This window comes from Elephantulus edwardii, unplaced genomic scaffold, assembly GCF_000299155.1.
Source record: "Elephantulus edwardii isolate Elephantulus edwardi_28Jun2011 unplaced genomic scaffold, EleEdw1.0 scaffold00202, whole genome shotgun sequence".
In the NCBI taxonomy this organism is placed as follows: domain Eukaryota; kingdom Metazoa; phylum Chordata; class Mammalia; order Macroscelidea; family Macroscelididae; genus Elephantulus; species Elephantulus edwardii.
The window spans coordinates 2,658,095-2,675,315 of NW_006399952.1; the positions used below are offsets into that span (position 1 = coordinate 2,658,095).

The 17,221-nt window shown below is 41.7% G+C and overlaps 2 protein-coding genes across 2 annotated transcripts in view; one reads left to right on the top strand and one right to left on the bottom strand.

Annotated features, from left to right (window-relative positions):
* The window catches only part of DCAF13 (DDB1 and CUL4 associated factor 13), a 28,599-nt gene extending 23,073 nt beyond the window's left edge, over nt 1-5,526 (bottom strand). Inside the window, exon 1 of the mRNA XM_006897154.1 lies at nt 5,457-5,526. Coding sequence (XP_006897216.1) covers nt 5,457-5,526 — 70 coding nt within the window. The remainder of the gene's footprint in view (nt 1-5,456) is intronic.
* Nucleotides 5,527-5,969: 443 nt separating this feature from the next.
* The window catches only part of SLC25A32 (solute carrier family 25 (mitochondrial folate carrier), member 32), a 25,462-nt gene continuing 14,210 nt past the window's right edge, over nt 5,970-17,221 (top strand). The window contains exons 1-2 of the mRNA XM_006897170.1: nt 5,970-6,219; nt 16,931-17,081. Of these exons, the coding sequence (XP_006897232.1) occupies nt 6,048-6,219; nt 16,931-17,081 (323 nt within the window). The 5' untranslated portion in view covers nt 5,970-6,047. The remainder of the gene's footprint in view (nt 6,220-16,930; nt 17,082-17,221) is intronic.

A 17,221-nucleotide genomic window follows, 5' to 3' on the forward strand; every position in this document is an offset into this window, starting at 1 on the left:
CACACACATAGGTATTCCTGTTCCATGCTCTAATACTCTTCAAGCGGATTAAGAGCTCTCATAGACAGTGTCCTATATATTCTTCATGTGGACTATTTTGTGTCTAGTCTACTACTGGGTACAAAACTAGGTTTTTGACAAATATTTCTCAACTGAAATCTAAGCTCCTTGGGGGGAAGGAAGTATCATTAATCTGGTACTCAACACTATGCTGACACAATGTAATATTAGATAGCTGCTACTTATTTAGTACTTTGATGTTTACCTACATAAAAAATGCATATAAACAGTTTACAATGTTCCAGGAACATTGATATAAACACCTAACATTTCATTCCCACAGTACTCTATGGTATAAATTCTATTAACATCTCCCACTTCCAGGTGGGGAAACCAAGGTACAGAGAGACCAAGTAACCTGCCCATTAAGGCATGGAGCCAAGATCCAAAACCAGCCTGGTTTCAAAATCAAAATCTTACTATGAATATTTAATATCAGTTAATAATTATGCTTAGGAAACAACTCTAAGCCTATCTATCTATCTATCAAAAAAACCAAAAACCCCTTCAATGTTTAAAAGCAAATGAATGCATTTTTTACCTTATGACTATAACCTGGCCCCTGACACTCTTCTTTCTGACTAACTGCATTCTAACCTTCAGTTAAGGTGAAACTTGTGTCATCCTGATAAGAGTCCTCCTCCCACATTCTCCACCGTGAAAATTCATCAAGTGCTATTTAAATATGAGTCATTTATGCAATTCTTTTTTTCCCCTCGTACCTCTAGTAACTTACTTTTCCTCCATACTGAACTAATGTGAGGGAGCTCTGGTGGTTTAGTCCATAGGGAGTTGCATCATTCTGGTGGTTCAAACCCATCAGTGACTTGACAGGAGAACTCTCTTGTCATCAGCAATAGGTTGAAATGCCTGCTCTGACCTGATGGCAATGAGTCTGGCTTGAGGACTTCTGTAATACCATGCCTACCGTGTTTGGTAGCAATTTACACAGATTGTTACTGTGTACTGTCTCATAGTTGACCTCCTGTGGGTTTTAAGAAGCAGTTGGCAAATTTGAATTGTGTTCCTTTTGACAGCACAATTTCTTACCACTAGGCCAAACCAGAGCTCCCTGTCAGAGACTAATCATCCTGAAACACAGATATTATCAAGTCACTCTCATGATTAAGAAGTTCTAATGTTCCCTGTAGCAGTAATCTCCTGTTTTAATTGTGTGCCTATTAGTAACAAAGGGGGCTCGGATGGCTTAGTGATGGTAAGAAATTGCACTGCTAACACAAAAGTTTGTGGTCTGAATTCACCCACTGCTCCTCAGGAGAAATACAGGTAATCTTCTCCTGAGCAATTTTCTACCTCTGAAAATCCACTGGAGGGTCAGCTATGGGTTAGTTCCAACTCAAAGGTATACAACTATATTAGCAATAAGGGAGTTTTGGTGGCCTAGTAGTAAGGAGCTACACTGCTAACCCAAAGATACATGGTTCAAATCCACCAGTTGCTCCATAGGAGACAGACGGGCACTTTCCTCATGTGTGATTTATTGCCTCTGAAAACTTGATGGAGGGTCAGCTAGGAGTCAGTTCTGATGCAACAGTACTTAACAACATTAGCAATGAGCTTTTAAGCAGGTCCCTCCTCATCAACATATAATTTGGTAATATCAAGTGATCTCATAGCACATAAAAAACAAAAAAACAAAAACAAAAACAAACCAACCAAAAAACCCACCTCCTACTTAGTATTTATGTTATTGTTGTTACATACCATGAAGTTGGAAACAACTTGTAGCTGACCCCTAGTGGGTTTTCAGAGCCTTTAAATCACACAGGAGGAAAACGCCTGTGTGAGCCACTGGTGGATTCAAACTGCTTGTGTTTGGATTGGCCGTGCACTTCCTTACCACTAGAAAAGTTCAACAAATTCTAAAAACACATTATTCATCCTGACTTCTGCCAACTCTTCCAAGAATGTGACCATCACATATGTAACTGAGGAACTTTTCACAGGTGGGGAAAAAAATTTTCCACGGTCCTTTCTATTACCTCTCAAATTATTATAAAGATTCTATTAAGATAATGCAAATCCAGAATAAATGTTATTATGCTGCACTACTCCAAAGATAGATGCCTTTGTCAACTGCTCCACCCTGTCCTCAGGATGCCACAGCGCCATGTGTAGCTACTGAAGCCAGAGGCAACTCAGAATACGAGCTTGGCAGTCTGCCCTTGAAAGGTCATTGCCTTGAAAATCCCATGAGGCTGCTCTACTGTGTACACATGGTGTGGCCACTAGTGGCTGAGACATGACTGCAACTAACATTTCCCCCCACAGCCCAAAGGAGGATATCAGTGTCAAATATTATGTAAATATAAAAAAAATGTAAATAGTGGCAAGTATTATATAAATGCCTTTAAAATAAAATAAAAAATAAGTAAACTATACTTAACTGTATCTGCTCCTTCTCCAATAACTAACCTACCGCTTCAGTAATTTCTCACAACTGGCAAAAACGTCAAACTCCCTTCTTCAACATCTCACTTACGTCTTCATTCTCCTCTTCATTCAGGTATTTATAAGAAACTGCACTTTCTAACACAAGTACCACATTTCCTTTCATTTAACTGAGGTCGTGCGTCAGGGATGTATCCTGTCTCCATATCTTTTTAACCTGTATGTTGTTGTTGTTGTTATGTGCCGTCAAGTTGTTTGCGACTCATAGCAACCCTATGTACAACAGCCCTAAACCCTGCTCTGTCCTGTGCCAATCTCATTGCCTCTGACACACCCATCCCGAGTACCCCAGTCACTGAGTCAATCCACCTCATAGAGGGTCTTCCCCTCCTGCGCTGCCCCTCTACTCTACCCAGCATGATGTCCCTCTCTGAAGACCTGTCTCTCCTTACAACATGTCTAAAGTATGTCAGACGAAGCCCCAGAATCCTTGCCTCCAATAACGCAGAACAGATTATCTGGGAGGCTGGGCTCTAAGAGGAGGAACGTGGGGTCAAGATCGGTGGAAGATCTATCAACAATCTGCAATGTGCAGATGATACAACTCTGCTTGCGGAAAGTGAGGAGGACCTGAAACGCTTGCTGCAGAGGGTCAAGGACTGGAGCCTCCAATATGGATTGAGGCTCAATGTCAAGAAGACAAAGATTCTCACCACTGGACCAACTGGCAGCATCAGGATGAATGGTGAAGAGATTGAGATTGTACACAGCTTTAGTGTGCTTGACCCCACGGTCAACAACCCTCGGCACCAGTAGCCAGGAAATTAGAAGATGTGTTGCCATGGGGAAAGTTGCTGTTAGGGACCTCTCCAAAGTACTGAAGAGCAATGGTGTCTCTCTGGAGAGTAAGGTGCGTCTGATACTGGCCATGGTCTTTGCAATCACTTGTTATGCATCAGAGAGCTGGACAATGACCAAGGAGGATAGAAGGAGAACTGATGTGTTGGTGCTGGAGAAGTATATTGAGGGTACCATGGACTGCTAGGAAAACAAACATTCATCCTGGAAAGGGTCAAACCGGGCTCCTCGGAGGCAAGGATTCTGAGGCTCCATCTAACATACTTTGGACATGCTGTAAGGAGGGACTGGTCCTTGGAGAGGGACATCATGCTTGGTAGGGTGGAGGGTAGCGCAGGAGGGGAAGGCCTTCTGTGAGGTGGATTGATTCAGTGACTGGGGCAATTGGAATGGGTGTATTGGAGATGGTACGATTGGCACAGGACAGAGCAGGGTTTAGGGCGTTTGTACATAGGGTCGCTATGAGTCGCAAGCAACTTGACGGCACACAACAACAACAACATCATCACATTTCCTGTTTTGGGATTTTCCCTAAACCATGCAACCTGCTTCCACATAAGGTTAGTTCCTTATGCGCACCATGCATTTGTACATTATTTACATGAACAAGCTATTTGTGAAAAAATACTGGTATTATGTTCTAAGTGCTAGCTAAATACAGTGGATGTAGAAATAAAAACACTTCTTCTCCCCTTTGCAAGTTCAGTCTACCGGGAGAGATTGATAATCAAAATAATCATCAGACACTGGTAAACGCTGATAAAAAATAAGCATATGACTAAAGAGTATCAAAATACAGTAAGCGGTAGGATTAAGTATTGAACAATTATCATTGAAACAAAGTTTCTCAAAAAAAGGAGCTGAAATAGGCAAGGGTTTGTATCAGAGAAAGTTTAAAATAGAATACCTGAAATGTACTCATTGGCAAGGGTGAAAGTTGTTAGCTGCCAACCAGTCATCTCTGGCTTATGGCCCCACTCTCTATATCTATGTGATCGTAGAACTGGACATCATACCATTTTTCAAGCCTGGCAATTTAATAGCAAACTGCCAGACCTGTCTTCTACTGCACTTCTAAGTGGGTTCATGTTTCTAATTTTTCACTTAGCTGGATTTATTTATCCGTGCCACCCCGAAATGCCAACAAGGTACTTGTGGTAAGTAACTGGTAAAATAAGAGACTTTCTGATGAATTAGAATCACTGGAGGCCTGTGGCTTTTGAGTTAGCAGCACAACTCAGTATCAGTCTATACACCAGCAGAGCTGACCTAGTGGAAAGAAGCTATATTGCAACAACGGTTCGAGTCCATTAGCTGCTTCAAGGGGCAAGGATGTTCAATCTCCTCCCTTGTGATTAACTGCCTCTGAAAAGCGATTAACTGAGTCTGAAAAACCGCCAGAGGGTCAGCTACGGCCTGGTTCCGACTGGAGGGTACACAACAAACAACTACTCAATTAAAATAATGATAACCGTTCCAGCCTCCCTTTCCATCGGTTATCCCTGATTCAGATTTCAACTCTATTATCGTTCCCTCTGCCTCAAGTTCATCCCTACCTTGAGGCCTGTGCACTTGCTTTTCTCTTTACTTAAAACAGTGTGTCAACACATAATTTGGCCCTTGCAATCTGGGACTCAAGAGCATATTAATAAGAAACTTGTCAGTAAAGAGAAAGAAAATTGTCACTTTAACCATTCCATCATATTTCTTAGAGCTGCTGCTAACAGAAAACTGACGGCTTTGGGTTCCATGTTGTTCCTTTCTACAGGCAGGAGAAATCTATAAACTAGTAAAGTCAGAAGTCAGAGCGACAGGAAAGTTTTGCGAAATCTGTTTAACTCTTACGTGTGTCTATTCATGAGTGTGGCTCATTCCCCACAGTAACAAGAGCCTGAGAACAATTGGCAGAAAGCTGAAAGGAGGTTGATGCGCACCCCATATAATTCACTATTTCCAAGTTACCATTAGTGGAACTTCTTTAATAGAGTTAGAAAGGTCACTCACTGCCACTGACTTACTTAAAATCTTTTTCGCAGCCTAGTCCCAGCTGTATCCCGAGAAAGCCAAGGAAGGAAAGACCCGGAAATTCACGGAACGCGTCTCTTCTCCCTACCAACAGGTCTCACCTCTCTGTATGTCCAATTTAGTATCGCGGACATAGTTGTCCGGATTGCGGCTCAGCATCTTCACTTTCATCTTGGCGGCCAGTTTGCCTCAACTTCACGATCCCTGCGCCTCCCGGATGCCTCTGTTTCCACCACCGCCTCCCGCACATGCGACTTCTGCTTCTACAGAAGTACTTCCTGTCACATGACCTCCCAGAGCGGAAGTAGCTCGGCTCAGTTGGCTCCTGCGGCGCTCGGTAGTTTCATGGGCGGAGCTCCGCAGGGGGCGGGCCCGCGGCTGTTTGCTGGTACCTACAACCTTTATCCTGAGTGTGCGGCCGCGGGCGGGGACGAGGCGGAGCTTGGCGTCCACCTCCCCTTGCATTACTCTTCGGGCGTAAGGTGCCTCCGCGCCGCTTTCACATCATGTTTGCATAAGAGTCTCCCGGCTTCTCTCCCGCGCCCCGGAGTGGGAGTCCACGTGCCACTCACGGAAGTGGGCGCGCTCCTTAGTTTCTAGTCTAGACAGCTACTGTCGCCACGGTGGCGGCCACGGCGTCTCGTCCCACCTCCGCGGCCCTGGGCGCCGTGGTGTCGTCGGGTCCAGATCCGATGACAGGCCAGGGCCAGGGCCAGGGCCAGGGCCAGTCTACGTCCGGGGCATCGGCTTGGAGCGCGGTTTTCCGCCATGTCCGATACGAAAACCTGGTGGCCGGCGTGAGCGGCGGGGTGCTGTCCAACCTGGCGCTGCACCCGCTAGACCTCGTGAAAATACGCTTCGCAGGTAAGCGCCCGCTTGGCCCCCAGGCTCCTGCCCCTCGCTGTCATCTCTCGTTTCGGGATGTCATCCCCCATGTTCATTTCCCGCGCTTGACGAGATGTGGGCAGGCGCGATGGGAGAGGGCTCGTGTACCATCACCCGAACTGATTGGCAAAGACTCAGGAGAAGAAAGTTAGAGAAGATGAGTTTGCCCTGACTCCCCTCGATCTAAGGAATACGAGCCCTGGGGAGGTGTCTGGCTGCTCTCTCCTCCATCCCCGTAAGAGGGGAAATGTGGGGGAGATCATTCTGAAAGGAAATCTTGTTGGTGGAGAATATGAGACTCAGCCCAATTTAGAATGAAGAAAATCTTATTTAAGGGCCAAGATCTCACAGCTTGGAGGGTCTTTGAAATAATGTTAAAGTAGACACGTGTTCGACATCGCGGGTGCGTAGGGTTGGAGGTCACTCAACAGGGAGCACGTGTAGGAAAGAATTTTACATTGGACTTTGTGTGTGTGTGTGTGTTTATTGAGATTTTAATGAAAGTCTATAGAGAACTTGGATTTCCATTCATTCATTGTTGCACATTTTCCTCCCTGCTCCCCCTCCCCCGTCAGTTTGCTTTACTCTTTGGGGGAAAAAAAAATTCTTGTTATACAGTCGTTCCCCCCAGTCCACTTTACTGTGCAGTTCTTATTCTGTACCCTTGGCATGTCAATAATACCCAATCATATATTTTATACAGTTCTCTCCCTTGTCTGTTTCAATACCGTGTACTTTATTTATCCCCTCTTTTCTTAGTTTCCTCCCAACCCCATGTCAGTCCTGTTTTATAACAGTGGCATGCAGTATTTGTCCTTTTGTGACTGAGATATTTCACTCAGCATCATGTCCTCCAGGGTCACCCATTTCGTATATTTCGTGAGTTCCTTGTTTTTTCAGTGCTGCATAATATTTCATTGTGTGAATATACCAGAGTTTCTCTATCCATGCGTTTGTTGATGGGCACTTGGATTGTTTCCACATCTTCCCTATTGTGAACAAAGCAGCATAAACATGGGTATGCATATATCTGTTTGGGTGGCAGTTCGGTTTCTTTAGGGTATATTCCCAGTAGTGGAATTGCAGGGTCAAATGGTATTTCTATTTGCAACTTTTTGAGAAAGTGCCATACATATAGTGTTTGCACCATTTTACACTCCCACCAACAATGAATAAGGGTTCCAGTTTCTCCACAACCTCACCAGCATTTGTTGTTTGCTGCTTTGTTGAATTTTGCTATTGTTACTGTGGTGAGATGATATCTCATAGTTCTGATTTTCAGCTCTCTTAGAGCTAGGGATTTTGAACATTTCTTCATGTGTTTGTTCGCATCTGAATGGCTTCTTTGGTGAAGTGCCCGTTCATATCGTGTGCCCATTTTGCAATTGGGTTGTTTATCTTGATGTGGTGCTTTTGTGTGTTTTTTAGTATCTATATAATGTGGTGCAGGATTGGTGATAGAATCAGTAGCTAAGATTCAATTAGTGTGTGGTTTTTTGGTTTGTTTTTAAATCTCTTCAATTAAGTATATTATGTCAATTCATTATGTATATTGAAATAGCTTATACCTGGTAACATAGAATGAGACTGGACTTCTCAGAATGATACAGTAGATTAACAGGAATAGTATAGATTACTGATGTTGTTTTGTGTTGCTAACTGAAGGCTGCTGCTCTCTGGTGGTGCTCCTCCCTCCACTAGCATCCAAATTACAGTCTTCGGAAACCATCTGGAAGATCAGCTATGACTCGGTTTGGGCTCGATGGCAATGAATTTGGGTTAGGCTGTATTTATCTGTAAATGTTCCATGAAAGTGAAATTAAAAAGACTTACCTTTGATAGCTGGATAGGAGACAAGACACTTTCTATGAAGGAAAACCTTTTTCCTACATTAAAAAAAAATCTAGAAAGACTTAGAATTTCATAAGAATTATGATAAGGAACATTTGTTGGGTATTATGAGGAAGGAAATTAACTGAGAGCTTTACGTGAACTTGTCATTTACTATCATGTAAAGCTTTTCGTTCTTTCTCTTGCTCTTGATAATATTCAACAAATGTTACTCACCATAATTATTATTTGTGCCTGCATTGCAGATTTTACCTAGAAAGAACATGCTAATTTTCCCTGATTTTCCTTCGTTGAAAATGTCTTGTATCCTTTTCTGCTGTCAAATATAAATCCTTTTAATGGATAACCTCAGGGCTGTATCATTCTTCCATGGGAAGCAGGGCTTTGTGAAGAATGTGGCATCAGAATTGGAGGAAGACTCATCAACTTGCATTATGCTGCCTCAGCTTCCTTATTCACAGAAAGTGAAGAAGACTTGAAGCACTTGCTGCAGAAGATCAAAGACTACATCTTTCAGTATGAATTACATCTTAACATCAAGGAAACAAAAATCTTTACCATTGGGCTAATAGGCTACTTCATGATAAATAGAAAAATTATTGAAATCGTTCATGTTTCATCTTAGTTGGGTCCACATTCAGCTGTTGGTACTAGCAGTCAAGAAATCAGTCAAAAGATATCCCATTGGGAAAATGCCATCAAGGACTTCTCTAAAGTTTTAAGGAACATCAATGTCAGTTTAAAGAAGGAGGTGAACTTGCTCTGATCCATGGTCTTCTCATTTACTTGCTATGCTTCTGAAGGTTGGACAGTGAGTGAAGATAATAGAAGAAGAATTGATTCCTTTGAGTTGTGTTGGAGAGAAGTACTGAATAGTCCAGGGACTGTCAAAGGAAGAAATATGTCTCAGAGAAAGAGCAACCAGGGTGCTCCTTTAAAGCAAGAGTGGTGAAACTTTGTCTCTCATCCTTTGGACTTGTTGTAAGGAGGGACCAGTCCTTGGAAAAACCATCATGCTTGTTAAGGTGGAGGGTAATTGAAAGAGAGGATAGACCCTCAACAGGGTGGATTAACACAGCACGGGCGCATGTGTACAGGAGATGATAAGGATGACACAGGGCAGGTACAAATTTGCTGTTCATGATAGACTCTCAACAATCTCATGCATTTATTACCCCTTTTGTACAAGTGAGGATGATAGAAGTTTACTAACTTGCCTAAGTTACAAGTTTATAAGAGATAGGGGATTTGAACTCAGAAAGTCTAACTATAGAACCATCTGACACTTAACCACTCTTCTTACTACTACTTCTAGGAGTTCCTCATATATCCACTAAGAAAAAGAAAAGAATTTTAGGCTCACCTAAAGGTGCAAACCTGTGTGACTTTTATGTCCCTCTTCGTTGTTTTTGTAAATAATCCAAAAGCAGAGGCATTGACATGTGAGGTGATTTTTGAGGAGTAGAGGGGCAATGCTTTTTGTTATGTGCTTTTGAATCAGGACCAACTCATAGCTGATCTTCCAGCTGGTTTTCTTTTTTTTTTTTTCCCTATAATTATATTTTATTAATTTTCATAAACATTTACAGAGATTTTGGGTTTCCATTCATTCATTGTTGCACTATTCTCTCTACCCTCCTCCCAGTTTGTCCAAATGCCACAGTGCTTGTCAAAGCCAGTTCTGATTAATCTTCTTTGTGAGTGTGTCCTTTGCCATTCCCTATCACTCCTCCCTGAGAGAGACTTCACCCTGAGTCATAAGGAAAAGGGGATGGCGTATTCTCTTAGCTACTTCCTGCTGAAAAGGGACGCTGTGGGTTTCAGGGTGAAGATCTTCTCTCACTACTCTAAAGGGCCCCTTTGGCAGTAGGAAACACATAGACTATTATGGGGATTGATTTTGGAATTTAGATGCACTCTTCTTGATTGTGCTTGGCCGTACATGTTCGTATCCTTGAAGATGTATCATGGGGGTGTTGCAACCTAGAAGACACAAATTTGACTAACAGGTTATAAGTACGTGAGTCAAAAATTATGGAAAAGTAAAAGAAAAGATTCTTTCATTGTTTTACAAACCCTCCCCCAGGTCCCCTCCACCATGTAGCCCTCGCTCTAGACTCCTGTGATGACAGAAATACCTAGTCATATATCTCTTTTAAACAGTTTTCTTTCTCCTCTGTTTCAGTGCAGTATACATTATTGAACCCATCTTACTCAGTCTCTCCCCAACCCCAAGGACAGTCCCATTCTACAACAGTGGCATCATGTAATATTTGTCCCTTTGTGACTGGGATATTTCACTCAGCATAATGTTCTCCAGAGTCAACCATTTTGAATAATATTGCATGAGTTCCTTGTTTTTTAATGCAGCATAGTATTCCATTGTGCGAATATACCACAGCTTCTCTAGCCATTCGTTTGTTGATGGGCACTTAGGTTGTTTCCAATTCCTTGCTATTGTGAACAAAGCTGCAATAAACATGGGAGTACATATATCTGCTTGGATGTCAGCTATGGTCTCTTCAGGGTATATTCCCAGTAGTGGAATTGCTGGGTCAAATGGTATCTCTATTTGCAACTTTTTGAGAAAGCGCCATACTGCTTTCCACAGGGGTTGCACCATTTTACACTCCCACCAACAGTGAATCAGGGTTCCAGTTTCTCCACAACCTCGCCAGCATTTGTTGCTTGCTGTTCTGTTAAATTTTGCTATTTTGACTGAGGTGAAATGATATCTCATAGTTGTTTTAATCTGCATCTCTCTTAGGGCTAGGGATTTTGAGCATTTCTTCATGTGCTTGTTAGCCATCTGAATGTCGTCTTTGGTGAAGTGCCTGTTCATATCCTGTGCCCATTTTTCTATTGGATTATTTACCTTTATCTTGTTGTGGTGTTCCAGCTGGTTTTCAGTTGCAGTAAATCATATGAGGAGATTGCCCATCTTTCTCCCACGAAGCATGTGGTAGATTTGAACCTTGTGCCTTTGGGTTGGTATTGCATCTCCTGACAATTACGTCACCTGAACTCCCTAGACCATGCCTAGAGAAAGGGAATCCCTAGCACCTGAGGAGATGGGTAATCTTGCTGAAATGTGGAGACTATTAGGTAACCAGGAGGGCTGAAGTGACAGGTAAGAGATTGAGATTGGAGGAGAAGACTAAATTGAAAACTAAGGGCCATGGTAGAGCTCTGTAATAATAAGACCCACAGTGTGGCTATGTATGTACTGTTGTTAGATGCTGTCACGTCAGAGAGTCAGAACCGACTCTTAGCTGACTCATAGTGATCCTCCAGCAGCTTTTCAGAAACTACAAACTGCACAGGGGGAGATTACCCAGCTTTCTCCCACAGTGAATGTTGTTGTGTACCCTCGAGTCAAAACTAACTCATAGCTGACCGTCTGGTAGGTTTTCAGAGGCAGTTAATTGCACTGAAGGAGATTGCCCATCTTTCTGCCACGGGGCAGCAGGTAAATTAATTCAAACCACGTGCTCTGGGACTTGCAGCACAGCTTCTTGCCACCAGCCCACCAGAGCTCCCTCCTGCTAAGAACAGTGGTAGAAGAAGAATTTAGGAAAGCCAGCTAAGATCAAAGTAGGTAACTGGTTATCAGCATCTATACTCAAATGACTTCCTGTAGTTTTTATGCTTTCTACTCATTCTCTTTTGATAAAATGGTATCTCATGACAGGGGTGATTCATCTTAAAAGTACCAATAAACAAAACCTGGACGTTTTTGTTGTGTTTAGGTGCAAATTGGGGTTCATTCTAAAGGTGCCCAATTTGTTAGCAAGATTAGCGAACATTTCATGAGAGAATATGACAGAAGGAACTAGTTTAGCTTGAAAAGAAAAACAAGAAACTTAAGATAGTGAGAAAACTGTCCTGTAGGAAATAGAGCTGCTTTATTTTGGGTGGATCCAAAGGGAAGACTGAAGTTGGGTTGAAATTACAAGGAAGCAAATTTTGGCCTGGCTAGATGGTTGTGTGTAGAAGTGAATGATTGGGTTGCCTTGTGATAACTATATAGACGTTTGTCCCTTTGCTTGGAAATGGTTATGAGAGAGACTTGGTGACATATGTTGTATATATGGTAGAAAGATTGGATAAGAGAACTGTTGAAACCCTTTCTAACTTGAAGATGTAATTTTAAATAATCATGAATGAAGAAATCACCCAACAGAGAAAGTGTGAAAATGATTATTCATTAAAATGACCTGGAAACCTAATACTCTGTTTGTTAAAAATGTGTGTGACTTTTAATGAACAGTGCAGGGGAAAAAAACAGCATATGGCTGCCTTTTGTACTTTCTACGTTGTGTAAACCTCACAGTACCCTGGGAGATAGTTGCTGTTTTTCTCTGCTTTTATGAAGGTAGATACCAAAGCATAGAAAGGTGAAAACCATGCAGCCAATTAGGGAAGTAGATACCGAGCCCAGCTCTTCTCTGTCAAAGCCTCCTGTGTTTTAATCTCATCTGATACTGTAGCATTTGCAAGTTATTGATGAAAGAAATTGACTTTACTCCCTTTGCCTAGCAAGGGTAAAGAATTGGTGATTTTTCTCTGCCTGAATGCATCATATACTGTAAAGTATTGGCTATGAAGGGAAGAATCGTGACCTGAGTATCTTGTATGTAGCTAATCAGATGGTTGGTTGTGTGAACTTTCTGGAGAGCGGTTTCAGTGTGCCCTTCAGTTTATACCCTTTGATTTGATGGTGTCATCCACAGGGAGTTGTGCTGCCAACCCAAAGGCTGAGCCTCCCTGGTGATTTCAATGTCCCAGTAGCTTCAAGGAAGAAAGATGGGCAGTCTCCTCCCTGTGATTTTACTGCCTCAGAACCCCAGAGGAGGCTGTGTTAGCTGTGAGTTGGTTCTGACTCAAGGGCAGTGAGCTAATAGTTTATTTAAGGAAAGAATAAGAATTCACTTAAATTGTTGTACAGAATATACTTAACACAATGCCAATTTAAAAATATAATCTAGGATATAAATTTCCCATTCTTTTTTAAAGAACAGAAAGCACGTCTCACAACAAGATAATTGTGGTGGCACAGTGGTTAAAACACTTTGCTGCCAACTGAAAGATCAGGGGTTCTAAACCATCAGCTGGTCTGTGTGTGACATTCTGCCTCTGTAAAGATTTCAGGATTGGAGACAGACCCTGAGGGACAGTTCTGTCCTGTCCTATAGAGTTGTTGTGACAGACTTGTTTATGGGGCATCAGAGTGGTTAATAAAAGAAGCGTTTACAAAGATGTGCGCTCTGGTGGTGCAATCCAAAGGGAGTTGCTCTACTGACCCAAAAGCCAAACCTCTGGAGATTCAAACCCATCCTTGTTTCAGAGGGAGGATTCCTGTGTGATTTACGGCGTCTCAAAAGGTACTGAACATCCAATGGACTGCCCAGAAGAACAGACAAGTCTGTCTTGGAGAAGTGGGACCTGGGTGCCCCTGAGCAACAAGGAGGGTGAAATGCCTTCTCACGTCCTTTGGGTATGTGATTGGGAGGGAACAGTCCTTGGCAAAAGACATCATGCTGGGAAAGGTGGGAGGTCAGAGAAAGAGAAGCCGACTCTCCAGAAGATGGGATTGAACACAGTGACTATGATGTAGGTCCAAGCAGACCAGAGATAGCGCAGGATAGGGCAGGGTTTGCGTCTGTTGTTCATAGGGTCGCTGTGAGCTGTAGTTATTTGATGACACCTATCAACAAGCACAACAAAAATCTCCTGGAGGCTCAGCTCTGAGTTAGGAAGTATGACTTGGTTCTGACTTGACGGCAATGAGTTTAAGAGCAGGTTACAAGAAAAATTGTAAGGAATAACGTAGCATCTTGGGTCTAGAAACAGCTTAGGTTTAAAGAGTTGATGCATAAGAAGAGTCATGGAGAGAGGGACACTTTTGAGAGGAGTCATGATGCCTTCAGCAGAGGTGCGTGTCAGCCCAAGAAACGGAGCTAGAGGAAGAAATACTTGTCATCTGTTCTCTTCCATCAGGTTTCCTTCCAGGCTTTCCTAATTGTCCAGTTCATTCTGATACTAGAAGGCAAAATCAGGCTTCTGGGGCTCAGCATAGTAGAGCAGGATGGCGATGTAGATCTAGGAAGGAAACGTATGATATATTGAGAGCACTATGATAGAAAAGGGATATTGTATTAAAGAAGTGTGATAGTCTTTACCCTCATAGAGTGGCTCCTTATGGGGAATTCAGGATAATATCAACAATACCCATAGTAATGATGAGATATATATATATATATATATCTCATTATGCTAATGGACATATGAGATTCCATGGATTCATGGAAATTTCCCTCATATCTAGGGAAGAGGAAAAAAACCCCAAAAGAAGTGATTGTTAAAGCTGCAATAGAAATGAGAGTTAGTTATGTGGAGGAGAGGGGGTGTCTGTGAAGATGGAGAGGATGTTTCCGGCAGATGGAATAGCTTCTGGAGAAGCTTTAAGGTCAGAGACAGTGTAAAAATTGAATGTTGTTGAACATGCCAGCATTTTCATCACAGATTTTAAAGTGTTAACTGTAAATGAGGCAGCACAGTGCACTTGTCGTGAGGTGACATTGATTCGGCTCTGACTCAGTGACGCTGTGTACCTCAGAGAGAAACTTTTCCCAATTCTGTTTTGTCTTCACAGTCTCTGCTGTGCTTTTAAGCTCGTTGTTACAGGTACTGTGTTAATCTGTCTTGTTGAAGATCTTCCTCTCTCTTGCTGACTCTGTCCTTTTCCAATCATAGTATCTTTCTCCAGGGACTGGCCCCTCCAGATTACTGTAGAGTAGTTCTAAGCAGGCCAGTGGCCTGCTGAATGTGTGTTTTATTTCTCAATAGGGGATCCTGTAAATGAGTGGAGTGCCATTGCAGTTTCGGAAATGATGGTGTCCTGAAGTAGAGTGATAACAGTAGGAACTGAGATAGGAACAGTTCCAAGTGAGATTTATGATATAGATTAAGAAATGTGAACCAAACCTGTGGCTAGTGAGTGGCTTTCTAGACATGGTGACTCTTCAGGACAGAGTAAAACTGGCTCATAGGGTTTCCGAAGCTGTAACCTTCACAGATAAAGACCACCATGTCTTTCTCTTGTAGCTGGAGGGTTCAAATTGCCCACCTGTGGGTTAGTAGCCAAGCTTTTAACCCACTTCACCCCCAGGGTTTCTTAAACTGCTACCATTTAATCAATTCCAGCTCAGAGTGACCTGGAGGACAGAATTGAACTGCCCTTTAGAGTTTCCAAAGCTGTAAATGTTTATGGGAGCAAGAATGCCTCATCTTTCCTCTGTGGAACAGCTGCTGGATTCAAGCTGCTTTTAGCTGTAGAATGTCTTGCCCACTGTGCCACCACAGCTCCTTATAGAATAAAGAAGATGTTAAGTGATGAAAAGTGGGTGGAAAGGGAATTGTTTGTGGATCATCTTGAGGACTAGGTCTTGAGCCTGTGTGTGTGGTTTGAAAATTATTTTTAATAATTATATGCCAGTTCAATATTTAGGACAGAAAGATTTTAAAAATGTTATTCTCTTACTGTATTTTAGTGTCAGCTTCAGATATAAAACATCTCAAAATTATCTGCTCTCAGAGAGAACAAAAAGAAATTTAAATTTTAAAATATTTTTCTAGAGCTTTCTTTATTTTTGTATAACATGTAATCTTTGTTTTTGGAAGCAGGGGAGGCATCCACTTCCTAAACAACATTCTTTTGGAAACTATGAATTTAGAGAAATGATTGTTATAGAATAGGGTTCAGGTCTTTTGTTCATAGGGTTACTATGAGTCATATTCGACTCAACAACAACAACAATCTTTGTTTACAGTTTACTTTCTCAGCTTTGTACTGGTGAATTACCTTTATCCAAATTCTCCCTACAATCCTTGGCTCCAGATTTCATTTCCTCCAGCTAGTAACTATTAACCATATACAGTCAGGACCGCAAGAGATGAATCCTCTTTGCAGTGGAGAAGAATGTAGAACAGAACTTCAAATTCTAAAAAAAAATAAAGAAATCTAGAATTGCCAGACCTATTGAGATTGATGCCCTGAAATACTTTTCAAACCTTGAGCCAAAGCTACTCATTCCCCCAAATCATATGTTAGCACAATAGCAGGTTAGCTCGTACAAAATGTCACTGTGATCAACAATTATTTTGTGGCATAGTGAGAAAGTGGGGGCAGAGGGAGACAAGGATAATAGGACAGCACATCTGGAACAGAAGAATGTTGACCCAATGCACTGAATATAACCAGTGTCATTGTAAAATATGCATGGAAATTGTTGAATAGGATTCTGTTTTATAGTGTATATTTTCAACAAAAATTCTTTTTTAGTTACAAAGGCAGTCCAATACTTTGTATGATATCTGAGTACTTAGTATCTTTTCAACAAGTACCTATATTAAAATACATGATTGTGTTTTAAATATAACTAGGTCTTGGGAAAGAATTTTCTCTGCTGCTGGAAAGACTTCTTGATTTATCTTTTTACTATAACAGATTTGGGTGGAGGGATGGAGAGTAAAGGAAATGGGGAAGATCTGGTAGAACTCTGGAAAGATAGGCTAATTGTGGACATAGTATAATGGTGATTAATTTTATAAAACATAAAGAGTGGGAGTGGTTGTACGAAACACAGTGCGAATGAGGGATAATGTGAAACACAACATATATGAACTTTGTATGTAAACCAATATAAAATAAATTTTTTTAAAAACCAAAAATGTTGAAATCCTAAAAAGCCCAACCAGATTTGTGATATTTATGCTTAGAGGTGATTTCTCTAAGAGAACTTGATTCTCTCCTAACTTTGTGTTTTCTGGAATGCAGTGAGTGATGGATTGGAACTGAGACCCAAGTATAAAGGAATTTTACATTGTTTGACTACTATTTGGAAACATGATGGAATACGTGGACTTTACCAAGGAGTCACGCCAAATGTATGGGGTGCAGGTTTATCCTGGGGACTCTACTTCCTCTTGTGAGTAGATCTGGAGACTTTTAATACTACTAAATAAAAATAAAATAAAAATTGAATGAACTCTAGTGTGTCTGAGATGATGAGGATGGGACGGAATAGAGCAGGGTTCAGGTTGGTTTTTTTTTTGTTTTTTGTTTTTT